The 27,950-nt window shown below is 34.1% G+C and overlaps 1 protein-coding gene across 1 annotated transcript; it reads right to left on the reverse strand.

Moving 5' to 3' along the window:
• Positions 1-27: 27 nt before the first annotated feature.
• LOC114325787 (S-methyl-5'-thioadenosine phosphorylase) lies at positions 28-27,731 on the reverse strand. Its single transcript, XM_028273915.2, has 3 exons — positions 27,523-27,731; positions 6,403-7,182; positions 28-285 (listed from the first exon to the last, which is right to left on the reverse strand). The coding sequence occupies exons 1-3, from the start codon at positions 27,538-27,540 to the stop codon at positions 250-252; spliced, it is 834 nt and encodes a 277-aa protein (XP_028129716.1). The 5' UTR covers positions 27,541-27,731; the 3' UTR covers positions 28-249.
• Positions 27,732-27,950: the final 219 nt, after the last annotated feature.

The following is a 27,950-nucleotide window of genomic DNA, read 5'->3' on the forward strand; positions in this document are numbered from 1 at the left end:
ATGTACGGAATGTATAAAAACTATATGTACCTATTGATACTTTTTTATTATGACAAAATACAGTGCTATAACAAACAAATATTGTGTGCTATATATTTTATGAAAGTACGGAATGTTATTTCAAGATTGTAAAATTAGTCTTCATCTATCTTGGTTATGTATATGTAACAGTAGTAGAAAAATAATGTCATTAATTTAAAATACTTAGGCAGGTAGGAATGTAGAATGGATCCTTCAACTTGGGGGCAACTAATGTGGCAACATCACACTGCTTTGCTGCACTTCCTATAAATCAAAAAATAAATATGTAAAAACAACCTTAAGAGGAAACAGTAGCGATCAACAGGTAGCGAAAACGCGTTCCAAAATTTCGGCTGTAATTTTGAATATTTTTTCGAGATATTTGGCACACGTATTCGTAATCATTGAATATAATAAAGAATGGCGGTACAGAGCCCAATTTGAAAAATATATTAATATGTGGAAATTACCCTGTAATTAAAACAATATTAAAAAAACGAGCCTGTACCGCCATTAAGAAGAACAAAAAATACACTTTCTTCAAATAAACTTTTTTATCCGATGCCTAGATTTTGTGTCATTTTGGAACTACTAAAATTTTTTATTTCATTAGTAGTTCCAAAATGACACAAAATCTAGGCATCGGATAAAAAAGTTTATTTGAAGAAAGTGTATTTTTTTGTTCTTCTTAATGGCGGTACAGGCTCGTTTTTTTAATATTGTATTTAATTACAGAGTAATTTCCACATATTAATATATTTTTGAAATTGGGCTCTGTACCGCCATTCTTTATTATATTACGAATACGTGTGCCAAATATCTCGAAAAATATTCAAAATTACAGCCGCAATCTTGGAACGTGTTTTGGCTACCTGTTGATCGCTACTGTATCACCTTAAACTCATAAACTTAAAAACATTAGAAACCTGAAGATTTCTTTTCTTAACAATTCAGTAAAATGTCAAATATGTGTTATTATAATTTGCAAGGCAGACACACAATAAATGAACTGACATGAGGAATCTAAAAATTGCATTCCATAACACAGCAACTTATCTGGGCAAAAACCCATAGTAGCCCAGTAAATGAACGGGAAATAGGGCGATAATGTGTAATTTTCAGGGTCAACTCCGAATTGCATGAAAATTTGGATTTAGGTTTTACTTACCCTTCACTCAAAGTTGAACTTGTGCAGTTGGTTGCTTTTACTTGGCGGGTGAAAGTCAGTCACCCCTTCTCGGGGGTGAAAAAACGCGAGTTCAAAAATAAGTCCGGAAATGGATAAATTGACTAATTCTTAGCAAGTTTCGTTCTATAGAGCTTTTTAAGTAAGTCAATACTTTTCGAGTTATTTGCGACTGATCATGTTTATTTGTCGACAAAAAATCCACGTTTCAGGCGGTTTTCGCAAATAATTCAAAAACTAAGTATTTTACCGAAAAAATACTCCTAGCAAAAATGTAGCATAGAATACATAAAAAACCAAAATGGTGTGTATTTGTGAAGTCTATATCCCAGCAAAAGCAAAGTTGGAGCTCATGAAGAATACGTTTTTATTCGTCAAAAATGAAGTATTTTTCGGGAAAACCCATTTAAACTTTTTTAAAGTGTTTAAAAAAAGCTTTATTTTTCTTTTCTTTTTATTCTAACATTAAAACTAAGCGGGTTACGCTCAAAATAAAGTTCTTCCTTCCTTTCCTTCTTTTAGTAAAAATATCGTGAAAATCTCCCCTTGTTTAGAACCCCAAACGAAATTAATCGTTAACACTTTCCAAAAATTTACTTTATTTAGGTATGTATTTTTTATAATATGATCTGTAAGTTTCACCAATTTAAAGTGCTTATTTTTACATATAGATTTAAAGTAAATAGTAAAGCGGTAACGACTAATTTTATTTAGGATGCTAAATAGGGGGAGATTTTCATGATATTTTTTACCAAAAAAGGGGCCAACTTTATTTTGAGCTAGTTTTGATCCTATATACTTTTATAAAAAATAAAAATAAATCTTTTCTAAAACATTTTTAAAATTTTTTATAAGTTTTTCCCGGAAATGGCTTTTTTGGTTATTTCACGTTGAAATATTCGATTTGGAATTTGAAGAATAAGAATGTATTTTCATGAGCTACAACTTTGCTTTTTTTGAATTTATAGGCTTTATTAATACACCATTTATTTTTTTCGTTTTTTTTTATAAGCTACATTTTTACTAAGAATTTTCTTCGATAAAATATTTACTTTTTGAGTTAATTGCGAAAAACCGCTTGAAAACGTGGGTTTTTTGTCGAAAAATTAACATTTTCAATCGCAAATAACCCAAAAAGTATTAAATCCTTTATTGTAAAATCGCTCGGGAGTGAATTCGAATAGTGTCGGGAATGAAATCGGATAATAAAAAACTACCTGCTCAAGACGAGAGTGAACTCCAAGGTGTACGGCTGTTTCACATTATGCGAAAGTTAGAACGCACAACGACATTCCAATGGTGGCTCATGTAATCATATAGAGCCTTTCTGACTAGACGGTGCGTGGTTGGAACGTTCGGTGAAGTCGCCGTGTTTATGTCGTCCCTTGTTACAACAACAGACGGCAGCCCCCCAGTGTCTTTAGACACCCCAGTAAAATAGGGGACTTAATGCATCCTGTCATATGATACTGTCGTTCAGTCGCACGAAGGTAGTTTCCTTGGTTGTTTGGTACATTATTTTCATTTGCACTTTGTGGCTGTTTGAAGTAGGTGCATATATTTTATATGATGATGTCTAAGATTGATAGTGAAATATTAAGTTTGTTCTAGCAAACAGTCAAACTAGTCAGAAACCGTCAGCAAACAGTTGGTCAGTGAGAGAATATAATACAGTCACCAGTGCTATCCCCTCTACTCGCGCTGGTCCGCTATTCGCTGATGGTTTCAAACCGTTTTAAACTGATGCTAGAACAAACCTATTAATAACATTAATTGAAGCGAGACCTGTTCTTTGGGACAAAACAATAGAAATATATAAAGATAGAAACTTGACGGGAAATGCTTGGAATGGTGTATGCCGTTCACTTACCAGTGAATTTGACGAATTAGGCGATAAAGAAAAAACACATTTGGTAAGTACAGCAAAATTATTTATATGTTACTGATAACAACAATAATTAAAACTGCTAAGTACATATATTATAATAAACTTTATTTCACATATGCAATTAACGTTGAGTATAGAGGGGGTTCCATCAATATGTGTGAATATCTTCTTCTTATGGTGCCTATCCGTTACGGATGTTGGACACTAACATGGCTATTCTGACTTTGTTGACTGCTGCCCTGAAAAGTCCGGTAGTGGTTAAGTTAAACCATTTTCGCAGGTTATGCAGCCAGGATATTCTTCTTCGTCCTGGACCTCTTTTCCCATGCACTTTACCTTGAAGTATGGTCCGAAGTAAGTCATATCGTTGTTCATTGCGCATTACATGGCCCAGGTATTCCAGTTTGCGACGTTTTATGGTTACGACTAGTTCGCGCTCTTTACCCATTCTATGTAGAACTATGTGTGAATATAAAAATATATAAATCGTATATTTTTGCGTTAATAGGATGGACCCAATGTATCCGGTTCCTCTTATTTCTATTTCTTCGACGATATAGAAGTAACCAAAACGCTATAATTTGATTTCGCTCCATATAATATACACTAACTATACCTTTTATTTTACGAAATTATATTTAGTATTATAGGGTAAACGACTCGGTGAAGACTGGAGTAGGGCGGCCGTCACGTCTTGTGTGAAATTATTTAAAAACAACATTTAAAACGAGTGGAACAACATTTAAAAACGAGTGGATGACAGAGTCTTTTAAATTCTGTACATGAAAAACATAGATTGTAATGTTGTTCTGAAGCTATTTCCTTGTGGTATTTTTGTAATAAACTATTCAAAATGGGAAATAAGCCACAATTTAATAAAAAAAAATGATTGTATTAACGTTTCGACGCCCAAATCAGATGTCGAAACGTTAATAAAATCATTTTTTTAGTTAAATTGTGGATTATTTCCCATTTAAAATAGTTAATTACATAAATTATATGAGCTAATTAGATGAGCTAATCCAAGATCCCACAAATAACTTAGTAGAACAACGATTATAAAAACAAATTAAGACTTTTAATTAAAAACATAAGAAATAATAACTGACAAAATAGAAATTGCAAATGAATTAAATACGCATTGCAGTACATTAGGACAAAAGTATGGTCAAAAAATACCCATTTGTAATGATACATCATAATGATACATATCAGACATCGTATCATGTACCTACCTCAGCCACAAAGTGCAAATAAAAATAATATACCAAACAACACAGCAAAATATCTTCGTGTGACTCAATTATTATTGTGTGAAAAGGATAGGTGCGTCAAAACTACCGCACGAGAAAACCCTCGCACGTTCAAAATTCTTATAATTCTTATAGGGGGTCCCATGGGCACTTTTAGGTCGCCGCGATTTGATGGTGGTATTATAGGTTTTTTGGGTCGCTGAATCCAATGGAAGTGGTCTGGAAGCCCAAATGTGGTGCGTTTAATTGTTATTAACAAATTATGGTAAAATTAGGTATTTTTCAGGAATTTTGATAGTGTTAAGGTCTTCTCTGGTGTATTTTTGGTCGTTGAATCGAATGCGACTAGTTGCGATTACTCAAAATATATTCTTATTTTGTTTATAACAAAATAATTGTTTATTCGCCGAAAAGCTCGAAATAATGCGCTATCTACAGCAAGTTTGTAGTCTTTTTCATAGTATTTTTATAAGCTAAATCGATTGCCACTAGTCGTGATAGCTTAAACCACGTTCCGACTTTGTTATTAATAAATGATTGCAAAAATAATGATTTATAGTACGTTTACTCACGGTTTTTGCACTAATTTTAAAAAAACCCCTTGTATTGACATGACATTTGGCATACACGTAGCTAACATGTTAAACAAAACAAGTGATATTGTGCCGATGTGTGCTTTTACCCTGGGGGTGAGTTTCACCCTTTGTGGGGGTGAAAAAAGAAACATTTAATATAAATCCGGAAGTGAATAAACTGATTAATTCTAAGCAACTTTTGTTCTATACAGTTTTTTCACTAAGTCAATACTTTTCGAGTTGTTTGCGAGTGAATATGTTCATTTTTCAACAAAAAAAACCACGTTTTTAGTGGTTTTGGTATAAGCACTTTCGAACTGATGAAACTTTCAGATCATATAAATACAACATAAGTAAAGCAACTTGTGAAGCGGTAACGATTAATTTCATTTGAGATGCTAATTAGGGGGTGATTTTTCCGTTTTTTTTTACCAAAAGAAATGGGCCAACTTTATTTTGAGCGTAACTTGCTTATTTTTTGATACCTACTAGATACTTTTTCAAAAAACAAGAATAAAGGATTTTTAAAAACGTTAAAAAAGTTGTAATGAGTTTTCCTCAAAAAGTGCTTCATATTTTGGTTATTTTATGTTGAAATATTCGATTCGGAATTGGACGAATATGAACCTGTTGTTCATTAGCTACAACTCCGCTTCTGCTGGGTCTACGGACCTCACACATACATCATTTTTTTCACTTTTTATAGTCGATATTTTTGCTAAGAAAATTTTTTTTGAAAAAATAATTTCTTTGTAAGTTATTTGCGAAAAACCGTCTAAAAACGTGGGTTTTTTGTTGACAAATGAACATATTCACTCGCAAAATAGGTATTTATTTTTTAACATAATGACAAAGAAATTCTCTAGAACACATTCACGGTGTTGGAAAGTTAGAAGTAATGATGTTTAATAATAAATTAATAGTATCTCTTGGTATGTACCTGATGAGTTGATGACCAAACCGAATCACAGACGAGTAAAAAATCGCAAATGAAAAAAACTAAAAAAGTAGAGTCAGATTCAGAAGGCGACGATAATGACACTGATTGTTTCTGCGGAGACTTTTATTCAAGTTCCACAGAAGGATGGATAAGCTGATCCAGTTGCCATATGTGGGCTCAAAATTCATGTGCAGGTGTAGAAGATGAGGATGATAAAGCAGTACTTTTTTGAGAATTTTGTCAATAGGCTTTTCTTGGTTTCAATTTCCTACCCCAGCTTACCCTATACGACGGGCATAATGGGGTAATTTACATTAGTTTCTGTTTTTTTTTCAAATAATAAGAAAAACTTTTATTTTTTTTTAACTTTACATTATATTAATAACTAGTTACTACTATAACAACGGTATTTGTCTTATTTCAAGACCTTAAAAATTTAAAAAAAAATTTAAATCTTAAGTACCCCATTTTGCCCGTCTTTCCCCTATTTATTGTTTGTACACTCAAAATCTGTTAAGAGAATGAATAATAAAACTTACCTTTAACTCTGTAATTGTCTTATGCCAATCAGTCTCGCCAATTTTAGGTACAACGGATAAAACCAGCTTGATAACTTTAGAAATATTTTCCCTAAACGTCTTCATAACTTCGGGTACACATACTTTAACACCAGAATCCCTCCAGCAGTCATAGTCAGTCACCAAAGAAACATTTGCATAACAAATGGCAGCTTCTTTCGCAAGAACAACTTCAGGAACTTGTGTCATTCCTATGATATCGCCGCCCCAAGATCTGTACATTTTACTCTCAGCTTTTGTAGAGAATCGTGGACCTTCTATAATAACCATAGTACCAGTTTTAATTATGGAAATTCCAAGTTTTTCAGCTACTTCTAGAATCAATTCTCTAGTTTTCGGGCAGTAGGCTGGTTCCATAGGGATGTGGCTAACTCCTACAGGATGTCCAGGTTCGCCGTCATAAAATGTTTGTTTACGATTTGTCGTTCTATCAATAAAGCTATCCGTTAAAGCTAAACTTCCAGGCTTATAATGTTCTTGAAGCGAGCCTACAGCTGTAGTGGCTATAATATGCGTACATCCTTCTTCTTTTAAGGCCCAAATATTGGCTCTATAATTTACATCACTGGGCATAATATCGTGTTTTCGACCATGACGAGCTAGTAATACGCATGGAACGCCGTCTATTTCTCCTAAAATTAACGAATCAGATGGGTTTCCAAAAGGTGTTGACACAGCTTTTTCTTTGCGATTTTTTAAGATGTCTGGATCGTCAAATCCTGTACCTCCTATAATTCCAACCTGAAAGTAAATGAAAGTTTATTATTTGCAGAGATCGAATTAAAATACTGGATCAATCAATTTACTCATTCGAGTGAAGCCTATTTTAGTCAAATCATTTTTTAGTTCTACCTGGAAAGTTTTCCAGGAGTTTTGAAAGTTGGTAGTTGTATGGATTTCGGTATGCTCTTTTCGAATTTCAACTTTGCTACCTCGTATCTCCGCCACTCGCGCCGCCAAGTAAGAAAGTACTTACAACAACCAAATGTAAGAAAGAAGAATGGATGACGGAGGAAATTCTAGAGTTGATGAATGAAAGAAGAAAAAACAAAACCATCAATAAGACCCGCTATAAACAGCTTCAAAATAAAATAAGAAGAAATATTAGGGAGGCTAAAGAAACCTACTTCTCTGAAAAATGTAAAGAAATAGAAAAACTGCAAAACAGATATGACAGCTTCAACCTACATAAAAAAGTCAAAGAACTAGCCGGAATAGGAAATAGAAGAACCTCAAATATATTGCTCGACAAAAATGGAAATATTATAATGGAAACAGAACGAAAACTACGACGATGGAAAGAGTACATCGAGGAACTATTTCATGACCAGAGAGAAGCTAGTAGGGGAGGCCGGGGCTGGTTGACGCATTTTTTACATTTTTGTACCTAGATGCTAAATTAAAAGATTTATTACAACTTTTTGCTCAATGTACGAAAATCTATTCTTTTGGGCAAGAGATTTTGTAAAAATAAACATCTTACAGACTGTACTTTATGTTCAATTTGAGAAGGAAACATGTATGTCACTGTGCGCCAACCAGCCCCGTCACGGGGTTGGTTAACGCACTACCTGGGGTTGGTTGACGCAGACAAAAAAAAAATAATTTAAAACACATTTTTAATTAAAATGTAAAAACATTTTATCAAAAAACCTAAAAAAATACATACAATCATAAAGGCGTAAATCTAAATAACTAAATACATTAATATGAACTGTAGATAACATACGTACAAAAACATTAAAATACCTAAGTGTAAGAAAAACATTAATTGCTTTCGCAATTAACACAAACAAAAAAAATACCAGGATTGTCAGCACAAGCCTCATGCGCCCACATTTTGCAATTTGAGCATTGTATCCAGTTTTCCCCCGAAGCACTATTTTTGTATTTGTCCATACAATAGAGGCAAAAGGAGTCCTCTTCGTCTGAATCGATACAATCTTCATCAATTTCCTTCATTTTTTTGTTTTTGGCCTTTGTTTCTTTTTTTGAACCAATCCTTCTTTTGGCAGTTTTTGTATTATTTTGTTCCTCCTCAAGAGCATTTTTTACAGGCGTATCTGTCAAGATTGCTGTATGACGCTTTCTTTTATTATTTTTAGGTTGTTCCTTTCTAGCTGCAGCTTTTGGTAAAGGCTTTAATTTTAACGGAGTGATAGGAGGTGAGTTCTTATTCTCCTCTTGAATGGAACTTTTAGAACAGTTCATTTGACAATCAAATTTGTTTTCAAAAAGAGAAACGTCATCAGGTTCCTTTTATCTCTCTGACTGCCCTTAGCATAACATCTGGTGGGGTTTTTCCCTTCTCGGACATTATTTTATAGATACGCATTTTGCTGAAATAAAATAAATTAAAGAAAATGTGAATTTTTGGGTCGGGGTTGGTTGACGCATACACCAACCAGCCCCTTAGAGGGTGCGTCAACCAACCCCACGTGATGCCATTTTGTATTTACTAAAACTATACCTAAAATGTGGCATTTGTATTAAATCTAACGAGAACATATTATAAAAGAAGATTTTGCCATCATTATACAAGAGAAAATATTACATTATCTCTTAAAATAAAATCTTTACAACAAAAAGTGTGAGATATTAAAAATTTACTTACCACGCCAAAAAACGAAAAATGTGCCGTGTACACTCTATCACTACTGATCTCAAACTAAGAGTAACGTTTGTGAGTGGTGGTCATCGAAATGCTTCGGACACCGCTGATTGCGATGTTTTTAAGTCTTTTAGTTGTAAGTAAATCTTAGTGCGTCAACCAACCCGGGGCGCCAACCAGCCCCGGTCTCCCCTACATCCGTAGATAGCCAAACCGGAGAAGTGGGCCCAGAGATAACCAAATCAGAGGTTAGTCAGGTTATAGACTCTATGGAAATCAATAAATCTGCTGTTCCAGATGAATTACCTAGCGAGCTGATAAAGTTGGTCAACGAGAAAAACCTGGACATAATAGTAGAACTGTTCAACGGTGTCTATACTACGGAAATCATCCCTAGAGAAATGTTGACATCAGTATTTGTGTGTTTCCCAAAGAAAGTGAATGCCAAAGAATGCAGTGACTACCGAGCCATAAGCTTAATGTCACATACCTTGAAAATTCTGCTAAAAATTATCCACGCCAGAATACACTCTAAACTGGAGCTGGATATTAGTGACACTCAATATGGGTTCCGCAATGGTATGGGTACCAGAGAGGCATTAGTCTCCCTCAACGTGCTGACACAGAGATGTTTGGATGTTAACCGTCCTCTTTACGTCTGTTTTATAGACTACAATAAAGCGTTTGATAAAGTAAAACATGATCGACTCGTGGAAATTCTGAAAACTAAAAACACAGATGAAAGAGATTTAAGACTAATAACACACCTCTATTACAATCAACGAGCAATAGTAAGAATTGAAAAAGAAACATCTGAAGAAATGGAAATAAAGAGAGGAGGGCAAGGCTGCATACTATCACCTCTATTATTTAACGCTTATTCTGAAGAGGTAATACGAGAAACTCTGGAAGATGAAACAGTCTGCATAAGAGTAAATGGAGTCTTTTAGTTAACAACATCAGATATGCAGATGATACAGTAATAATAGCCGATAGTTTACAAGACCTGCAAAGACTCATAAGTAAACTAGTAAGGTGTAGTACCTAGGGAGTACGGACTCTCTCTCGATATCAAAAAGACGAAGTTTACGAAAATTAGTAAAAACAACCATAATAATAACGAAATATTGATAGTAGAGGGCCAGCAGATCGAAAGAGTAAAAAAGTACACTTACCTAGGAACACTTATAACAGAAAATAATGACTACATTGCAGAAATCAAAGTCAGAATCGAAAAAGCACGTTCTAATTTTATGAAAATGAAAAAGGTCCTATGTAGCAAAGATTTAACATTAGCTCTTAAAGTACGCCTAACAAAATGTTACACTCCTACTATGGAGTGGAATCATGGACGTTACATGTAGAGACAATGAGACGACTTAACGCCTTTGAAATGTGGACCTATACGAGTAGAAGAATTATGAGGGTTTCCTGGGTAGATAGAGTTACGAACAACGAAGTACTGAGAAGAATAGGTAAAGAGAAGGAAGTGGAACTTACAATTAAAGAAAGAAAACTACAGTATCTCGGGCATGTGATGCGGAGCGAGAAGTATGGCATCTTGCGACTCATAATGCAAGGAAAAATAGATGACAGAAGAAGCATCGGAAGATGACGAATTCCATGGCTGAAAAACCTGAGAGAATGGTTTGGATGCAGCTCAAAACAACTATTTAGAGCTACTGCCTCAAAAATTAAAATAGCTATGACGATTGCCAACCTCCGTAGCGGAGATGGCACCTGAAGAAGAAGAAGAAGGCCCCAGGTGGATTCAGCCTGAAAAGCCTGAATAAAATGAGTAAGTACCTTGAGTAAAAACCAGGATAATAATTGGCGGTTGAAACCTCGCACTGGCCCTGTTAGTTACCTTCCTTGTATACCGTGGCCCAAGAGATAGTCTACCTTATTATAGGTATATGTAATCCCAAAGCCACGTTAGCGGTATTATAAGAGGGAGAATATTTTTATTAACTAGTTAACAAAGTATATAAAAAAGCAATCCTCCCGCAAGACTGGTCGAAATCAATATTTGTTCCACTACCGAAATAGAACGAGGTCAATAAATGCTCCCTTTTCGATTAATCATCCTAATAAAAAAGAAATTTCAAATAATAAAATTATTCAAAAAGAACCATACATAAAATTCGAACCATAGAACAGTTTGTTGATAGTTTTATGATTCGAATAAATTTTGAAATTTTCGATTGTTTTATCATTTTCTATTCTAACGAAAAAAACTTAAAACTTTATTAAAACTTTACAACAAACAAACTTTACGATTGATTCAAATTTATTCGAATATTTGAAATTAAGAAATTCGAATTCAAGAATTTAATAACATCACTTCATAATAACAAAATTTATTTCGAAAAAAATTGTTATAGACATATGTTATAGTGCTGAAAAATCTCTTTGAATTTACTAAAGCTAAATTTTTCACAGTTGCTTACTGTGATTGTGTAGAGAAACATACTGCGGTCGGTCAAGCGAAACGTAGAACAGGGGTTACTGAGAGGGTATCAAAGTTGCTTTCCTACGAAGGTAATTAAATCCATTTACTAAGGCTGAAAATCATTACACACATTCTAAATTGAATATAGTCGGTCAGCTGTATGACGGGACAGTGCTGCTCTGTCGGCCCCAATGAATGTACAGGATTATTCACTATATTTTGACCCCCTTGTAAACTGCTTTATTTACAGAATTAGAAAAACAAATGTAAAATACAAAAGTTATTCGATTTTTTAATTATGATTTTTTGACATATCGTCGGCTTAGGGACACAAAATTGTATCTCAGAAATGACTACTTTTCAGCAGAGCTTATTTAAGGATTTTAAAAAAGTGATTTGCATTTTGTAATGATCTGTAGTTTACTCTCAAATTTTTTGTTCCGAATTATTAATCTTAGAAATGTTTACTTTAAGGTAATACAATCATACCCAACAATGGATAAATTGTATTCTCAAAAAAAAAACAAAATTTAGATAAAAAGTGGTGGAGATACATTTTTGTGTCCCTAAATGAAACGTCTATTATTATAGAGATTTGCTGTTGGGACCAGTAATTTATTTGTAATTCTTGGTTGCTATAGTATTATAATCTAATTTTACAACAGAGGGTTACCCAATTTTCTAATAATAATAATAAAAGTAATAATCATAATTCCTGTGGGAGTTTTTTGTCAGTTCTTCTATCAGGCGCGGCCCCCTGCGAATGGGGGATGCTCTGTGGGTATTCGTAGCGCCAATACCCAGAGGGTAGCAGGGATACTTGCCGTGGAACAAAAACTGACACCTGGCAGTAGGTATAAAATGCACACCCATTAATATGGAGAATAATGATTTTTGTTTAGGATCGCTGCCTGGGGATCGGCAGGGCACGTCTGGAGCCGGAGCTGGACGTGACAGCATGCGGGACGTCGGTGGCAGGGTGTTGAGAAGGCATGCTCCTGTCATACAATCAGCTACAGCCCAACAACAACAACAACCACAAGCGAGCCAAACAACAGCAAGAGCTCCACCCGCTGAAGGTGCTGCGCTGGAACATCAGCCGGCGCTCACTCAAGCAAGACGACCGAGGCAGCGCATGAAATGGACTGTGTCCATTAACGAAAGCATTTTGCGCTTCTATTATAAGGTGACAAACCTCGGTCAGGAAACGATCGGCTACAGACAACAGCTGTATGCCGAATTTTGCAGGGAGTACCCAGATATTCAAGTATCGGAGCAAAGAGTATCAGATCAATACCGGGTAATCATAAGAAACAACTTTATCCCAGAAACTAGACGCAATACGATCAAAAGCGAAGTCAAACGGGAGATTAATAACCAAGAGCTAGTTTTAGATCAAGTCCCTAATGAAATCCTTGATGAGCAGATTCCTGAGATTCCCATACCAGAAACTCAACCTGACAATACACAGCAGGAAAACAACGAGTTGCGCGATAGTCTAGCAAACGAAATGGCTCGTGCCGTACAAGAGTTTAATGGAACAAATCCACTTAGCAGACCACCGCTACCACGGATAAACTCTTGTAAGAAACTAGGTGCGCTGTTACAAATTGTGAACACTGAAGTTCTACCCAATTATGTCGTAGAAGCCCACACATTGAAATATCTGCATATGCTAATCTACTGTGCAGCAACAGCAATTGCTAATGTAATGGGCGTTAAGATCAGAAAACGACTGGGTACTAATAACGGAAGGACTGGTAACAGAATTGCACCCTGGGAAAAAAGACTTCTCGGAAAAATTGAATTACTGCATAGGGATATTGGTCAAGTCACAGAATATATAAGAGGTGTAACAAGTAGAAAAGTCATTAAGAGAGCTGAAGAAATAATGCGGAGCACTGCAAGACACTCGAGATACGATCCAGAAAATAACACAGCCCAACAGTGTCTGGATACATTAAAACAAAAACTCTCCGTCTATTCAGAACAATTAAGAAGGTATAAAGTTAGTAACAACCGAAAATGTGACAATGCACTTTTTGAGAACTCTGAGAAGGCGTTCTACCGAAAACTTAACTCCACCGTAGAAAGTGTCGACAAGTCTTACCCAAGCCAAGAAGAGATTCATGAGTTTTGGGGAAATCAACTTTCCACACCAGCTGCTCTTAACAACAATGCTGACTGGATAGAAGATACGACGCACAACTGTCACCACTACGTCACAGCTAACTATGAACCATTCACTACTGAAGAGGTCTCAAATATCATCAAAGAGCTTCATAACTGGTTAAGTTTTGGAGTATTCATGTGTGCTTATCAACATTAATTAATCATGTTATTTCTAACCCGCAGGAAATACCATCATTTCTAACTCAGGGAACCACTTATTTAATACCGAAGGATCAAAATAACACCCAAGATCCAGCCAAGTACCGCCCAATTACTTGTCTTCCAACTTTGTATAAATTGGTCACATCCTGTGTAGCCCGGCGTATATACCAACACTGTGCACTGAACAATATCATAGAGCCTCAACAGAAAGGATGCGCTAAGGGTTCTATTGGTTGTAAAGAACAACTTATCATCGACTCAGTCATTTCTAACCAGGCATTCACCAAAAAAAGGAACCTCTTTACTGCCTTCATTGAATACAAAAGGCCTTTGATTCAGTGCCGCATGAATGGCATAGATACGGTGCGGTGGAATAAGTGTTGCCCCCCCCTGTTAACTTGTTTATTTTAAGAATATAAGCAAAACGCTCGGACAGGTCGATTTTTAAACTAAACATAGTATATTATAGCATCAACGTTTCGAACTTTACGCGATCCCTCTTCAGGTGACAGCCATAACTTTGATTTTTTTAAATGGGAAAGTACATCTTGTGACACCTCATTTAAAAGCTCTTAAACTACTGAGTTCAAAAATGTATAATACTTTTTTCCTGTTTGAGAGCGTAGGCGCAAAATTTCGGTCGAATTCTTTCTAAATGCAATCATTTTTTTCGAATTCTGAAAAAACTAATAAATATTTTTGAAAAATTTAAACGCAGAATGAAATATTACAGTATTCTCGATGGTCCAAATTCCCTGAGAACTCCTATGTTTATTTTAATAAGTAACAGTGGTGGAAAAAAGAGAAAATTTAGTGTGATTTTTAATTTCAAATATATCATTCAAAAGAAACTTTTTGTTTATTCTAAGAGACTGTCAGCCCTCGGTAATAATCTAAACTTTCATCTAAATCAGAATTCTAAAAAAATAAATGCGTTTAAAAAGAGTTCGACCGAAATTTTGGGCCTGCGATCTCAAAAAGGATTAAAGTATTATACATTTTTGAAATCAGTATTTTAAAAGCTGTTAAATGATGTGTCACATGATGTACTTTACCATTTAAAAAAATCAAAGTTATGCCTGTCACCTGAAGAGGAATCGCGTAAAGTTCGAAACGTTGATGCTATGATATACTATGATTAGTTTAAAAATCGACCTGTCCGAGCATTTTGCTTATATTCTTAAAATAAACAAGTTAACAGGGGGGGGGGGCAACACTTATTCCACCGCACTGTATATTAAGAATATTAGGCCAGGGTAATAAGGCAAAAATATACCCTGTTCGTGACACTCGAGCAGCCAGGGTACTGAAGCGTTTTTTCGACAGGTAATACCTACGAGAACAAATTGTAATTATTTCCTGCGTAGGATCTGGCGGCCATTTTTATGTATAAACAATTTAATGTCAAAAAACGGTATTTTTTCCGTTTTTTCTCAAATCAATGGAAAACGGTGTACCTTGTGGTTACATTAGTACAAACATCTTCGAGAGCATGGAAAAAGCTTTAAAATGACGTATTACAAAGGTTGATATACTTATTAATTATTAATATAATTGAGAAAAAAGGTCTAAATTACAAAAAAATTAATTTTGCTATAACTATTGTAAAAATTAGTGTACAGCTTCGAAATTTTTGTCAAATGAGGGTTCAGTGGTACTTAACACGTGACAAAAATTTCGAAGTGATTCATTCAATTGTTTATATTTTATTCAAATTGTTTATCCCAGAGAGCTTTTTTTGTAATAACATAAGTCAGAAAAACAGAATGATAGAACCATTCTGCAGGTGTCAAATGAAAGAGCATAAGCTAAACTTTCAAACTTGTTTAAAAAAGTTAATAAAGAGTGCATTTATTAGTAATAAATAATTATGCAAAAGTCTCGTCAATTTTTCCTTATAAACAATTTGAATAACTTTTTTGTTATGGTCGGTACAAACATTTTTTGCACCTTCTAAAAGATGGTATTTTTACACGAACTTTAAAAAAATAATTTAGCCTAGGTCAATTAGGGCCAAAGTTAGCAACACTTTTTTTTTAATTTACAGCTAATTTGTTTATAATAAGTAAGGATCGAAAATAGCGCTCTTTCGCTTTTAAAGACACGAAGTATTCATAAAAAAAATTTGGCTTTATTTGCTTTTCAAGGGAGTCGTCAATAAAGCTTCAAAAATGAAGTACAAACGCGACCCGCTTGCAACCGTCGAAGTAGAAGCATAAAATCCATGCGACCTAAAATTGAAATATATATTAACTTCAAAATCCTACAGTTTTTTGTATCTTGGGAACCAACCAATGGATTTTAATGTTTTTTTAATTTGTATATACTTTTAGCGTACTTTACAATTATGGAGTCAGTTAATTCATAAATTATGATAAACAATTTAATTTATTTAAACAAAAAAAAACATTTTATTTAATTATTTTCCGTGTTTTAGGTGCACAACTACCAAGTAATGTTATGTATATAATAATTGATAAAAAATTGTTGTGAATATATATAATATATACAGGGAGGGGCTAAATTATGGAATAAATTCATTTTCTCTAAAATGTAGGACTTTGGAGAAAAATCCCGAAACAGGTCGATTTTTATTTTTAAATTACAATTTTTTGGCATATATCTCATGGGTCTACCCCAAAATCATGACAGCCAAAATCCCGACAGCCACAATCCCGACGGCCAAAATCCCGACACACCAGAATCCCGACAGGCCAAAATCCTGACAGGCCAGAATCCCGACAGGTTTGATAAGTTTCTTTTTAACATATAATTACATTTATTTCTTGTTTTTTGTTTGTGGCCATCTGTTTTTTATTTTTTGTTACTAAACAAAAATATTTTATATGAAAAGTATTAAACAAAAGTTGGAATTTTTACTTACGCGAGGATTGTTGCATGTCGGGAATCTGGGGTGTCAGTGTTTTGACCGTCGGGATTGTGGCTGTCGGGATTTTGGCTGTCGGGATTTTGGCTGTCGGGATTTTGGGCGGCACCGATATTTCATATTAGTGACGTCATCCACCTGAGCGTGATGATGTAATCTATGATTTTTTTGAGGATAGGGGTCGTGTGATAACCCATTTGAAAGGTTGTTCAATTCTCTATTCAGTAATATAAACATAATATCATTATTTATACAGGGTGGGCAAAAAAATAATTTTTGAATTGAACTAATTGACTAAAAAGGAAGAATGAAGACAATTTATTTATCTCAAAATACTTTCTATCGCTGTCATAAAATTGGAAAAAATGTTTATTTGGCAAATAAACATTGATTTTCACTTAAATTAAATGTTAAAACTGCAAAGTGGTTGTTTGTGATTTAATTTAAGCGAAAAAAAAAATGTTTATTTGTGAAATAATTTTCTTTCTATTTACTGATAGCAGTACAATGTATTTTGAGTTAAATAAATTACATACATTCTTCTTTTTGCGTCAATTAATTTAATTCAAAAATTATTATTTTGCTCACCCTGTATTAAAAGGATATTATTGTTTATATTACTGGATAGAGAATTGAACACCCTTTCAAATGAGGTGCCACACGAACCCTAATCCGGTTTAAAAAAAATCATCGATTACGTCATCACGCTCAGATGGATGACGTCACTGGTATAAAATATATGCCACAAAATTGTAATTTAAAAATAAAAATCGACCTGTTTCGGGATTTTTCTTAAAAGTCATCGATTTTAGAGAAAATGAATTTATTCCATAATTTAGCCCCTCTCTGTATATTATATTATACAGTGAGCACGTAAAGTTGGAATAAATACATTTTCTCGAGAATGGACGATTTAAAAAAATCTTCAAACAGATCAATTTTTATTTTTAAATTACGACTTTTTGGCATATATATTATACTAGTGACGTCACCCATCTGGGCGTGATGACGTCATCGACGATTTTTATATAGCTCATTTGAAAGGTAATTCAATTCTCTATTCAGTAATATAAACATTAACATAGTTATTTATACAAGGTGTCCAAAAAAATTTTTGAAGATATTCTTCTTTAGCGGCGAATTGATTGAGGGTAAAATTTCATTGATCCCCGCGCATGCGCACACCGAAAGTATGGTATTAGTGGTTATACGGGCTCTGATTGGGTGTTGAAATTTTGAAATGATCTGTCAATAATTGTTCAATATGGAGGTTATCGGTAAACAAAAATATTGTATAATATTAGTTTTTATTGATGTGTGGACAGATATAAATTCAAATTTATAATTATAGTGATTTTAAATAGTTTGGAAAGCAGCAGGTACGTAATTCTAAATGTTTCAGTTGGAAATACCTAATAGTTTCAATACCTATCTATTTGGAAAATGTAAACAAAATAATGTAGTTACCTATTAGTAGGCAATGCTTTAATTTACTTAATCTGATTACGAACAAATCTTCATCTCATATATCGTTTTCTTACTCTATATTTAGTTGTATTTTATTTCGACAAAAATCAAACTAATAATTTTATTAAATTCATATAAATTTATGGTGTAAACGTTAGTTTGTGTATATTCCCACATGGCGTATACGAGAGTTTGGTGCAGTTTGAAATGACGTCAACTTTCGTACGGCGCGGTAGACGTGAAGTGGGTTCGAGCCCCAAGAAAGTTATTATTTTTTTATTTTTTTTTATAGATTTTATGATTGTAAGTACATTATTATATAATTTTTGAAGATATTCTTCTTTTTTGAAAGTGGTAGATAAGAAAGTTAGTTTGATTTTTAAATAAAATAAGTACAAATTACCTTTTAAGTATATTTACTTCGTTTACATTACCTATTATATAATAGAAGAATATCTTCTTACGTGCGTACAAAGTACACACACATTCTTTTTTTTGAATTAAATTTATTGACAAGAATGTGTGTAATTTATTTAATTCAAAATGCATTTTACTGCTATCAGAAAACAGGAAAAAATGTTTTTTTTGCAAATAAATATTGTTTTTTGCTTAAATTCAATATTAAAGCTGCTACCCACCAGCCTCGTGACAGTTTGAACATTTAATTTAAGCGAAAAGCCATGATTAATTTTCAAATAAACATTGTTTTCTGTTTGCTGAGAGCAGTAAAATGTATTTTGAATTAAATAAATTACATACATTCTTCTTTTTAGGTCAATAAATTTAATAAAAATTTTTTTTGACACTCTGTATAAATAATTATCTTAATGTTTATATTACTGAATAGAGAATTGAATTACTTTTCAAATTGGCTAACACACGACCCCTATTCTCATTTAAAAAATCATCGATGACGTCATCACCACCAGATGGGTGACGTTACTAGTATGATATATATGCCAAAAACTCTCAATTTAAAAATAAAAACTGACCTGTTTCGTGATTTTTTTCCAAAATCCTCCATTCTCGAGAAAATGAATTTATTCCAACCTTTACGTGCTCACTGTATAATAAAAGAAAAATTTCTATAAAAGTGCGACTTTTCCTCTATAAGTTTGCTTACAGTTGCAGTAATTTGAATTTTGTAATTCATTGTTTACCAAATCATTTTTGTCTTAGATTTTATATGTATATGAATAAAAAATATAAAGTTTTTTTTCCTCTACCAAGGCCATAACTGTACCAAATTTTCTGGAGGCCTAGGATAACGGCGAATAGCTTTTTCTAATTCATCCCATAAATGCTTAACAGGATTAAGATCTGGAGTGCTTGCGGGCCATTCTAATCTTATCAATCCAACCCCTATTTTATAAGTCAATCAGAGTTTTACTTACAAAAAATAATACAGCTCTTACAAGAAAAGAGATATTTGGATCATTCAAAAAACAAAATTTTAGTGATGTCTCCGGAATAATATGACAGGACTATGGAACAAAATGAGAACTTCCATTTTTCCACAAAATTTTTTAAAGTTAGAAGAAAATACAACCCTTCCATTCATCCCTGTATAATGCCATGCAAGCAATTTTTTACCGGAAAAATACGAAACGATATCAATATAATATGTATCTACAAATTGGTGCAAGAATCTTAAAAATCGGAGCACAAATAATGAAGTTATAAACTATTAAACTTAATCAAAAATTTTGGGTGGCGGAATTTTGTACCGGTGAGTGTAGTAATACCTATATATTTATTACAATTTTTTATCAATTATTACATACATAACATTGTAGTTGTTCACCTAAAACACGATAAAAAAAATTTTTTTGAAAAAGAAAATTTTTTAAACAAATTAAATTGTTTATTAAATAATTTATAAATCAAAAGACTCCATATTTGTAAATTACGCTAAAAGTACATACAAATTAAAAAATACATTAAAATGCATTGGTTGGTTCCCAAGTTACAAAAAATTGTAGGATTTTGAAGTTGATATTTCAATTTTAGGTCGCACGGATTTTATGCTTCTACTTCGTCGGTAACAAGCGGGTCGCGTTTATACTTCATTTTTTAAGCTTTATTGACGACTCCCATAAAAAGCAAATAAATCCAAAAAAAATTTCCGACTACTTCGTGTCTTTGAAAGCGAAAGAGCGCTATTTTCGAACCTTATTTATTCTAAACCAATTAGCTGTGAATTTAAAAAAAAAATGTTGCTAACTTTGGCCCTAATTGAACTAGGCTAACTTATTTTCTTCCAAGTTCGTGTAAAATTGCCATCTTTTAGAATGTGCAAAAAAAATGGTTGTACCGGCCATAACAAGAAAGTTATTCAAATTGTTTATAAGGAAAAATTGACGAGACTTTTGCATAATTATTTATTACTAATAAATGCACTCCTTATTAACTTTTTTTAAACAGATTTAAAAGTTTAGCTTATGCTCTTTCATTCGACACCCGCAGAATGGTTCTAGCATTCTGTTTTTCTGACTTATGTTATTGCAAAAAAAAGCTCTCTGGGATAAACAATTTGAATAAAATATAAACAATTGAATGAATCACTTCTAAATTTTTGTCACGTGTTAAGCACTAATGAACCCTCATTTGACAAAAATTTCAAAGCTGTACATTAATTTTTACAATAGTTATTGCAAAATTAATTTTATTGCAATTTAGAACTTTTTCTCAATTATATGAACAATAACTAAGTGTATCAATCTTTGTAATATGTCATTTTAAAGGTTTTTCCATGCTCTCAAAGATGTTTGTACTAATGTAACCACAGGGTACACCTTTTTCCATTGATTTTAAAAAACACGGAAAAATGCCGTTTTTTGACATTCAATTGTTTATAAATAAGAATGGCCGCCCTACGCAGGAAATAGTTACAATTTGTTCTCATAGGTATTACCTGTCGAAAAAACGTTTCAATGCCCTGGCTGCTCGAGTGTCATGGAAAAAACCTTATTACCCTGGACTATATACAAAGTCGATGATAACATAGTGACTTTTCTAAGGCATATAATGACAAGTTGGAAGACTAAAATTCACCTCCAAATACCTGGTGAAAACAATATCGAAACGGAAAATATCGCAATCAACCGGGGCCTGTTTCAAGGAGACTCGCTGAGTCCATTGTGGTTCTGTTTGGCTATGAACCCCCTATCACAGCTATTAAACTCCACTGACTCAGGTTTTAGCATTAAAAACAACAATACTGTAGTAGCGAAGCTTAATCATCTTTTGTATATGGATAATTTGAAATTAATGGCTTCTACTCGAGACACTCTAGAACAGATGCTAAAAACAGTAGAAACATTCTCTAATGATATTAATATGCACTTTGGACTAGACAAGTGCCGCGTTTTAAATATAGTCAGAGGAAAGGTACAGCCCGGTGGATTCGATATGCAAAATGGCCAGAACATCGAGGCCATGGGTGAAAACGATATATACAAATATCTTGGAGTAAAGCAGGCGCGGAAAATTGACCATAAGCAAATGAAAACTGAGATAACAACTGAGTTTATACGAAGGATAAAACAGCTGCTTCGTTCACAGCTTAACAGTAAAAATTTGTTTAAGGCACTAAACACCTACGCTTGTTCCGCGCTTAGCTATTCATTTGGTATTGTCAAGTGGACAAAAACAGATATAGAAAATCTTCAGCGAAAAGTACGAACACATCTCACAAAGGCACAAAAACACCATCCTAAAAGTGCAGTAGAAAGAACGACACTACCACGGAATCTAGGAGGAAGAGGACTTATTAATATAGGTGAGCAATTAGATAAACAAATTGCTAATTTAAGAACTTATTTTCAGATGCAAGCTGAGACATCTACTCTACATCGCGCTATTTGCGCAGTAGATGACACAACACCGATCAAACTGGGGGAACCAGAAATGCGCATAAACCACCTCACTAAACACGAAAAAATGCGCACCTGGATGGGTAAACCTCTGCACGGGCGACATCCCAATGAGATCAGCCAAGACTACGTCGACAATACAGCGTCGAACTATTGGTTGACATCAGGAAAGATGTTCCCTGAAACGGAGGGTTCATTACTGGCCATTCAGGATCAGGTTATACCAACCAGAAATTACCTGAAATATATCATTAAAGACCCTCAGGTTCAAAACGACAGATGCCGATATGAATTTCAAGCCCAAGAAACCATCCAACATCTTACAGGGGGTTGCCAGGCATTTGCTGCAACTGATTACAAGGAACGGCATAACGCAGTGGGAAAAATCCTTCATCAAGAGATAGCTATCAAGCTAGGACTTCTCCAAACGGACCATCTCCCGTATTATCAATACGTCCCCGAGTATGCTTGAGGATGGCAACTACAAGCTATACTGGGACCGCACTGTGCTCACAGACCAAACAGTGGCACATAATAGACCAGATCTCGTACTAGTTAATAAATTAACAAGACAAACAACACTAATTGATGTGGCGATACCTAACAACAATAATCTACGTAGTAGATTTACTTAAAAGATCGCCAAGTACAGAGATCTGGAAATTCAAATACGAAGGCAATGGAGAATGCAAAGTACCCAGACGATACCGATTATTATGTTTACTACTGGAGTCATTCCGAAGACCCTCCTCGAAAGCATAAAAAAGCTGGATCTAAATGAACGCCTTTATAAGACCATGCAGAAAGCTGTACTACTCGCGACGGTCAGATGCGTACGAAAATTTCTGGGAGAAACTCCAGCATACCAAGTCACCTAGGGCTCGATAACACGGAAAGAGTCCCACCAGAGCTCAATCCTTTTGATACCGTAGGTATCTGGGATGAGTCAATTTTTCCCTTAGAGGGAGTGTGAGCCGTATGGCTAAATCTTGATCATAATTCATTTTATAACTTTATTTAAAATCACAAAATAAAAGTAATCGACTTTAGATATTGATACAACCGATAAACGGTTTTTATTTATTTTTTTAAATAAACATCAACTTTGAAAACATTTTCAAACATTAATTTTAATTGTGTCAATCACTTTGCTCACCTGATTGATTGTGATACGCTCTGCTGAAGAGTAGTCATTTCTGAGATACAATTTTGTGTCCCTAAGTCGATGAAATTATCAACTTATTCACCTTTTTACGCCTTCACAGTTGTAACAGAGCTGGAAATGCAACAGACCACGCTGCCAAATATACGAAACAAATTATTAAATCCATTGTTGCTACCTGCAACCACCATTCAGTGCAATAAAATTTATGCCACAAAAATGTAACTCAATATCATCAGTCAAAACATAGTATCACGGAAATGTAAGACCACTTACATTTCTGTGACACTCAAAGATTGCTAAGAAATGTAGTTACGAAAACTCCTTACTGGGGTTTAAGGTGTTCGGAGAAATACAATTTTGTGTCACTCAAAAGAACTCAATAAGGTAAGTTCAATGGTGTAGATATCTCAAAATGGAAAACCCCTAATGGATTCTGCAATCTGCCGGAAGGGCAATAAGCGTTTGCTTTGGCAAATGTGAGATTGACATGTAGAGTATCACTCCAGTGAGTGATCTCCTTTAAAGAACTAGCTAAATGTAAATTTAGTGTTCTTTTGACAATGAGGTTACTTATTAGTGTCTATATGTCCTTAGAAGCTAAAACTTATCTGAGTCCTGTAGACAGGTCGGCAGGCAGCAGGCGTCCAAGTCTACGCACTTCGTTGACATCGGGCACGTTTAGGCGGTTGACCAACACGTTAGGGTGCACTGACACTCTTTCACTGTAACGAACACTGAACTGGTAGATCACTTCCTTGATGGATTCCAACTTGACGTCGTGTAGAATGACTCTGTTGGGGATGTAGAAAGGTGCATCGACGATGGTTCGCAACACTTTGTTTTGGAATCTTTGAAGGATGTCAATGTTGGAATTACTGGCGGTTCCCCAAAATTGTATACCATATGTCCACACAGGTTTGAGAATGGCCTCATACAACAGTATTTTGTTTTCCAATAATAATTTAGATTTGCGTCCAATCAGCCAATACATTTTGCTAAATTTAAGGCCTAGCTGTTTTCTTTTAGTGAATATGTTTCTTCCAAGTCATCCGTCGGTCCAAATGCATGCCAAGATATTTAGCATCGTCAGCTTGTGGGATGTAGCAGTCGTTGATTTTTACTGATGGACATGTTTCTCTGCGTAACGTGAATGTCACTTGTGTAGATTTCGTTTCATTAACTCTGATACGCCATCTTTTTAGCCACTTTTGGATTTTATCAAGGTTTGTCTGAAGGTTCTTTGAGGCTGAGGCCGGATTGGTGTGGGATGCCAAGACCGCCGTGTTATCAGCGAATGTTGCTACAGTGATGGTTCTTGTTCTTGGCAGATCAGCTGTATAAAGTAGAAACAGTATAGGTCCCAAGACGCTACCTTGAGGAACGCCAGAATATATTGGATGTAATGCAGTAAGTTCACTCCCTTGTTTCACGAAGAAATGTCTGTCTGATAGGTAGGATTTTAGTAGTAGATAGTGGGGATAGGGTAAAAGTTCTTTCAATTTAAATTGTAAGCCGCTATGCCACACTTTGTTAAATGCCTGTGATATATCCAAGAAGGCTGCTGAGCAATATCTCTTACCGTTCAGATCCCTGTAGATTTGGTTAGCTAATCTGTGCACCTGCTCAATTGTTCCGTGCTTTTTTCGAAATCCAAATTGATGATCTGGAATCAGTTTTTTTAAATTTATTATTATTTCGAGCCTACTGGCGTAGAGCTTTTCGAAAACTTCTGGTTTTTTTTCGGGCTTAGGGATCATGATGATTTGTGTAACCTTCCAGGTGCAGGTGAAGTAACTCGTCCGTAGCATTGCGTTGAATATGAAAGTTATGAGTTTGTAACATTTTTCAGGTAACTCTTCCAGAAATTAGATCGAATCCAGGTGCCTTTTTTATGTTGATTTCATGCTTTACAATGTGTTTGACTTCTTTTACAGTAAATTTATGTAGGGGCAAGTCCATTTGAAATGGGGCATCTAGGTAGTCCATTATTTCTTTTTCTTCTGCGGTGGATACCTCGGAACGAAATGGTAATAGGAAGGAAAATACCTTTTTTAGGTGTCCCGCGAAGACTTCAGCTTTTTCTTTATTGCTTTTGGCCCATGTATTATTGAAGTTTTAGATTGGTGGATTTGGAAGTTGTTGCGTTTTGAGTTTTCTTGTTGCTTTCCATAATGAGTATTCCGTTGCTTCTGTAGGTGTAAGACTTTCCAGATAGTCTTGAATGCCTTGGTTTAGCTCTTCTTGAATTAGTTGTTTCAATTCTTTGGTTACTTTATTAAGTAAGGAAAAGGATGTATTAAGGAAAACAATGTAGTTACATTTTTGTGTCCCTAAGCCGACGATATAATATATCATACTGGTGACGTCATCCATCTGGGTGTGATGACGTTATCGACTATTTTTTTAATGAGAATAGGGGTCGTGTGCTAGCTCATTTGAAAGGTTATTCAATTCTCTATACAGTACTATAAACATTAAGGATCATTATTTATACAGAGTGTCCAAAAAAATTTTTGAGTTATTATTTAAACAATTAATTTAATTTAAAAAAAATTTGGACACCCTGTATAATTAATCATGTTAATGTTTATATTACAGAATAGGGAATTGAATAACCTTTCAAATGAGCTAGCACACGACCCCTATTCCCATTTAAAAAATAGTCGATTACGTCATCGCGGCCGGATGGATGACGTCACTAGTACGAAATATGTCAAAAAATCATAATTTAAAAATCGAATAACTTTTGTATTTTACATTTTTTTCTAATTCTGTAAATAAAGCAGTTTACAAGGGGGTCAAAATATAGTGAATAACCCTGTACATTCACTGGGGCCGACCGACCGGCTCTGTCCCGTCATACAGCTGACCGACTATAATAACTTTTATTTATATTTAATTTAGAATGTGTGTACTGATTTTCAGCGTTAGTAAATGGATTTAATTACCTTCGTAGGAAAGCAACTTTGATACCCTCTCAGTAACCCCTGTTCTACGTTTCGCTTGACCGACTGCAGTATGTTTCTCTACGCAATTACAGTAATCAACTTTATTTATTTATATTTATTTATTTATAGTTAATACAAATGACCTGGCCTCTTGAGACTAATCCAGGTCGTTTCCCGATGGGATTACAGTAGTTGATACACATAATTTTTGTTTTAACAATTTTCTAATTTAATTTAACTAATTAATAATGGCCCTAATCTATTACTTACTAATTCTGAAAATGATAAATTATAAATAATTCTAATGAACAATTTTAATAAACAATTCTATTTTTGAAACGACGAAACCCAAGCGACTCCATTTTCAAACAATTAAATAATTTAAAAATAAAATCTTTGGATTTCTTAATTCAGAAACAGATTCTCTCTTCTACCTATTCCCCATGCTTCTAAAATTTGCAATGAATAAAAGCTGATGAATGCAGAGAGATGGGGAGTCTACATAGTTCCACTCCACAACACATCAATTCACCGAGGCAAAGATCAACAAATCTGTCTCCTAGTACTCAATACGTGAATAAAACCGTAGGTAGATAAAGGCAATTGATATTTAAATAAGCAATTTTAATAAACAAACTATAATTTTTAATTTTTTTTTTTTATTTTAAATTTTATTTTTTTTTGTGAAAGTAAATTTTTTATAGTGCTTCCAGTTCTCATTCTCAGATGAGAAATGCCAGCACTATTAATCTAAAAATAGTTAGAAATAATTATTTTAAGTGTAGGTCTATTTGGCTTGTATAATATTCACAATGGTATTTCGGTGAGCCTCAGACCCTTAGCCGAAAATATCCATGGAGTTTTAAAATTTCAAGTGTTTACCTATATTTTTTTTGTTTGATTAATAATAATTAGTAATCAACTGTGAAAAATCTAGCTTTAGTAAATTCAAAGAGATTTTTCAGCGCTGTCTCTTGGACTATTACCTCTCGAATATGAATTATTTATTCCCACAGTTAAATGCCTATTGTATTGCCTACTATTAGGTGCACAAATATAATAACCGGAATCGCTAGGACAAAACAGAAATATATAATAATAACAATAAAACACTGAAAACGTTTGTATTACCTATGTGATTATTACAGCTGTTATAATAAATTTTGTGGAAGTATAGAAAACAAACGTTTTTAGTGTTTTATTGTTAGATAAAATTAACTTCCATCAAGTTGGTCAAATCCATCAATTATTTAAAACAGAAATCCTACACATTTTTAAAAGTATTTAATAAACTCAAATTGACTAATAAATACTACTTAACACAAAAATACAGATCTTTTACCTTAATTGACAATGCCATGACGATTGAGTTTGACTGAATACACTGTACACCTATTAAGAAAGTAAGTTAAATACTAAAATACCGGGATTCGGGATTACCGGGTGTCGTCAGCCCTGCTTGCGTGGCCCGTTACAATTACAATTGTTACAAAGTCGCATCAAATTTCAGTAGTTCCAAATAACCCCGCTGATTAGGGTCAATAACTTCCGTAGATAAAATATTTATTATAATGTTGGAATGGTTATCAATATGTCCTTGAGCTTTTCATTCAATAACGATAATCTTTAGGAATTATATAATATACAACATGTCATTATTAAAACAGCAGTGGAAACATCACCATTTATATAGGCAACCAGTTTATCAACTAAATCTTTTACAGATGATAGAAACTTAGGAGTGACTTCATAAATCGAAGTCAAAGCAAC

The sequence above is a fragment of the Diabrotica virgifera genome, chromosome 4 (genome assembly GCF_917563875.1).
Source record: "Diabrotica virgifera virgifera chromosome 4, PGI_DIABVI_V3a".
Taxonomy (NCBI): Eukaryota; Metazoa; Arthropoda; class Insecta; order Coleoptera; family Chrysomelidae; genus Diabrotica; species Diabrotica virgifera.

Coding starts and splice junctions, on each gene's coding strand:
- LOC114325787 (XM_028273915.2), bottom strand. Junction 286..6,402: donor AGACAATTACAGAGTTAAAG/GTAAGTTTTATT, acceptor TTTGATTTATAG/GAAGTGCAGCAAAGCAGTGT.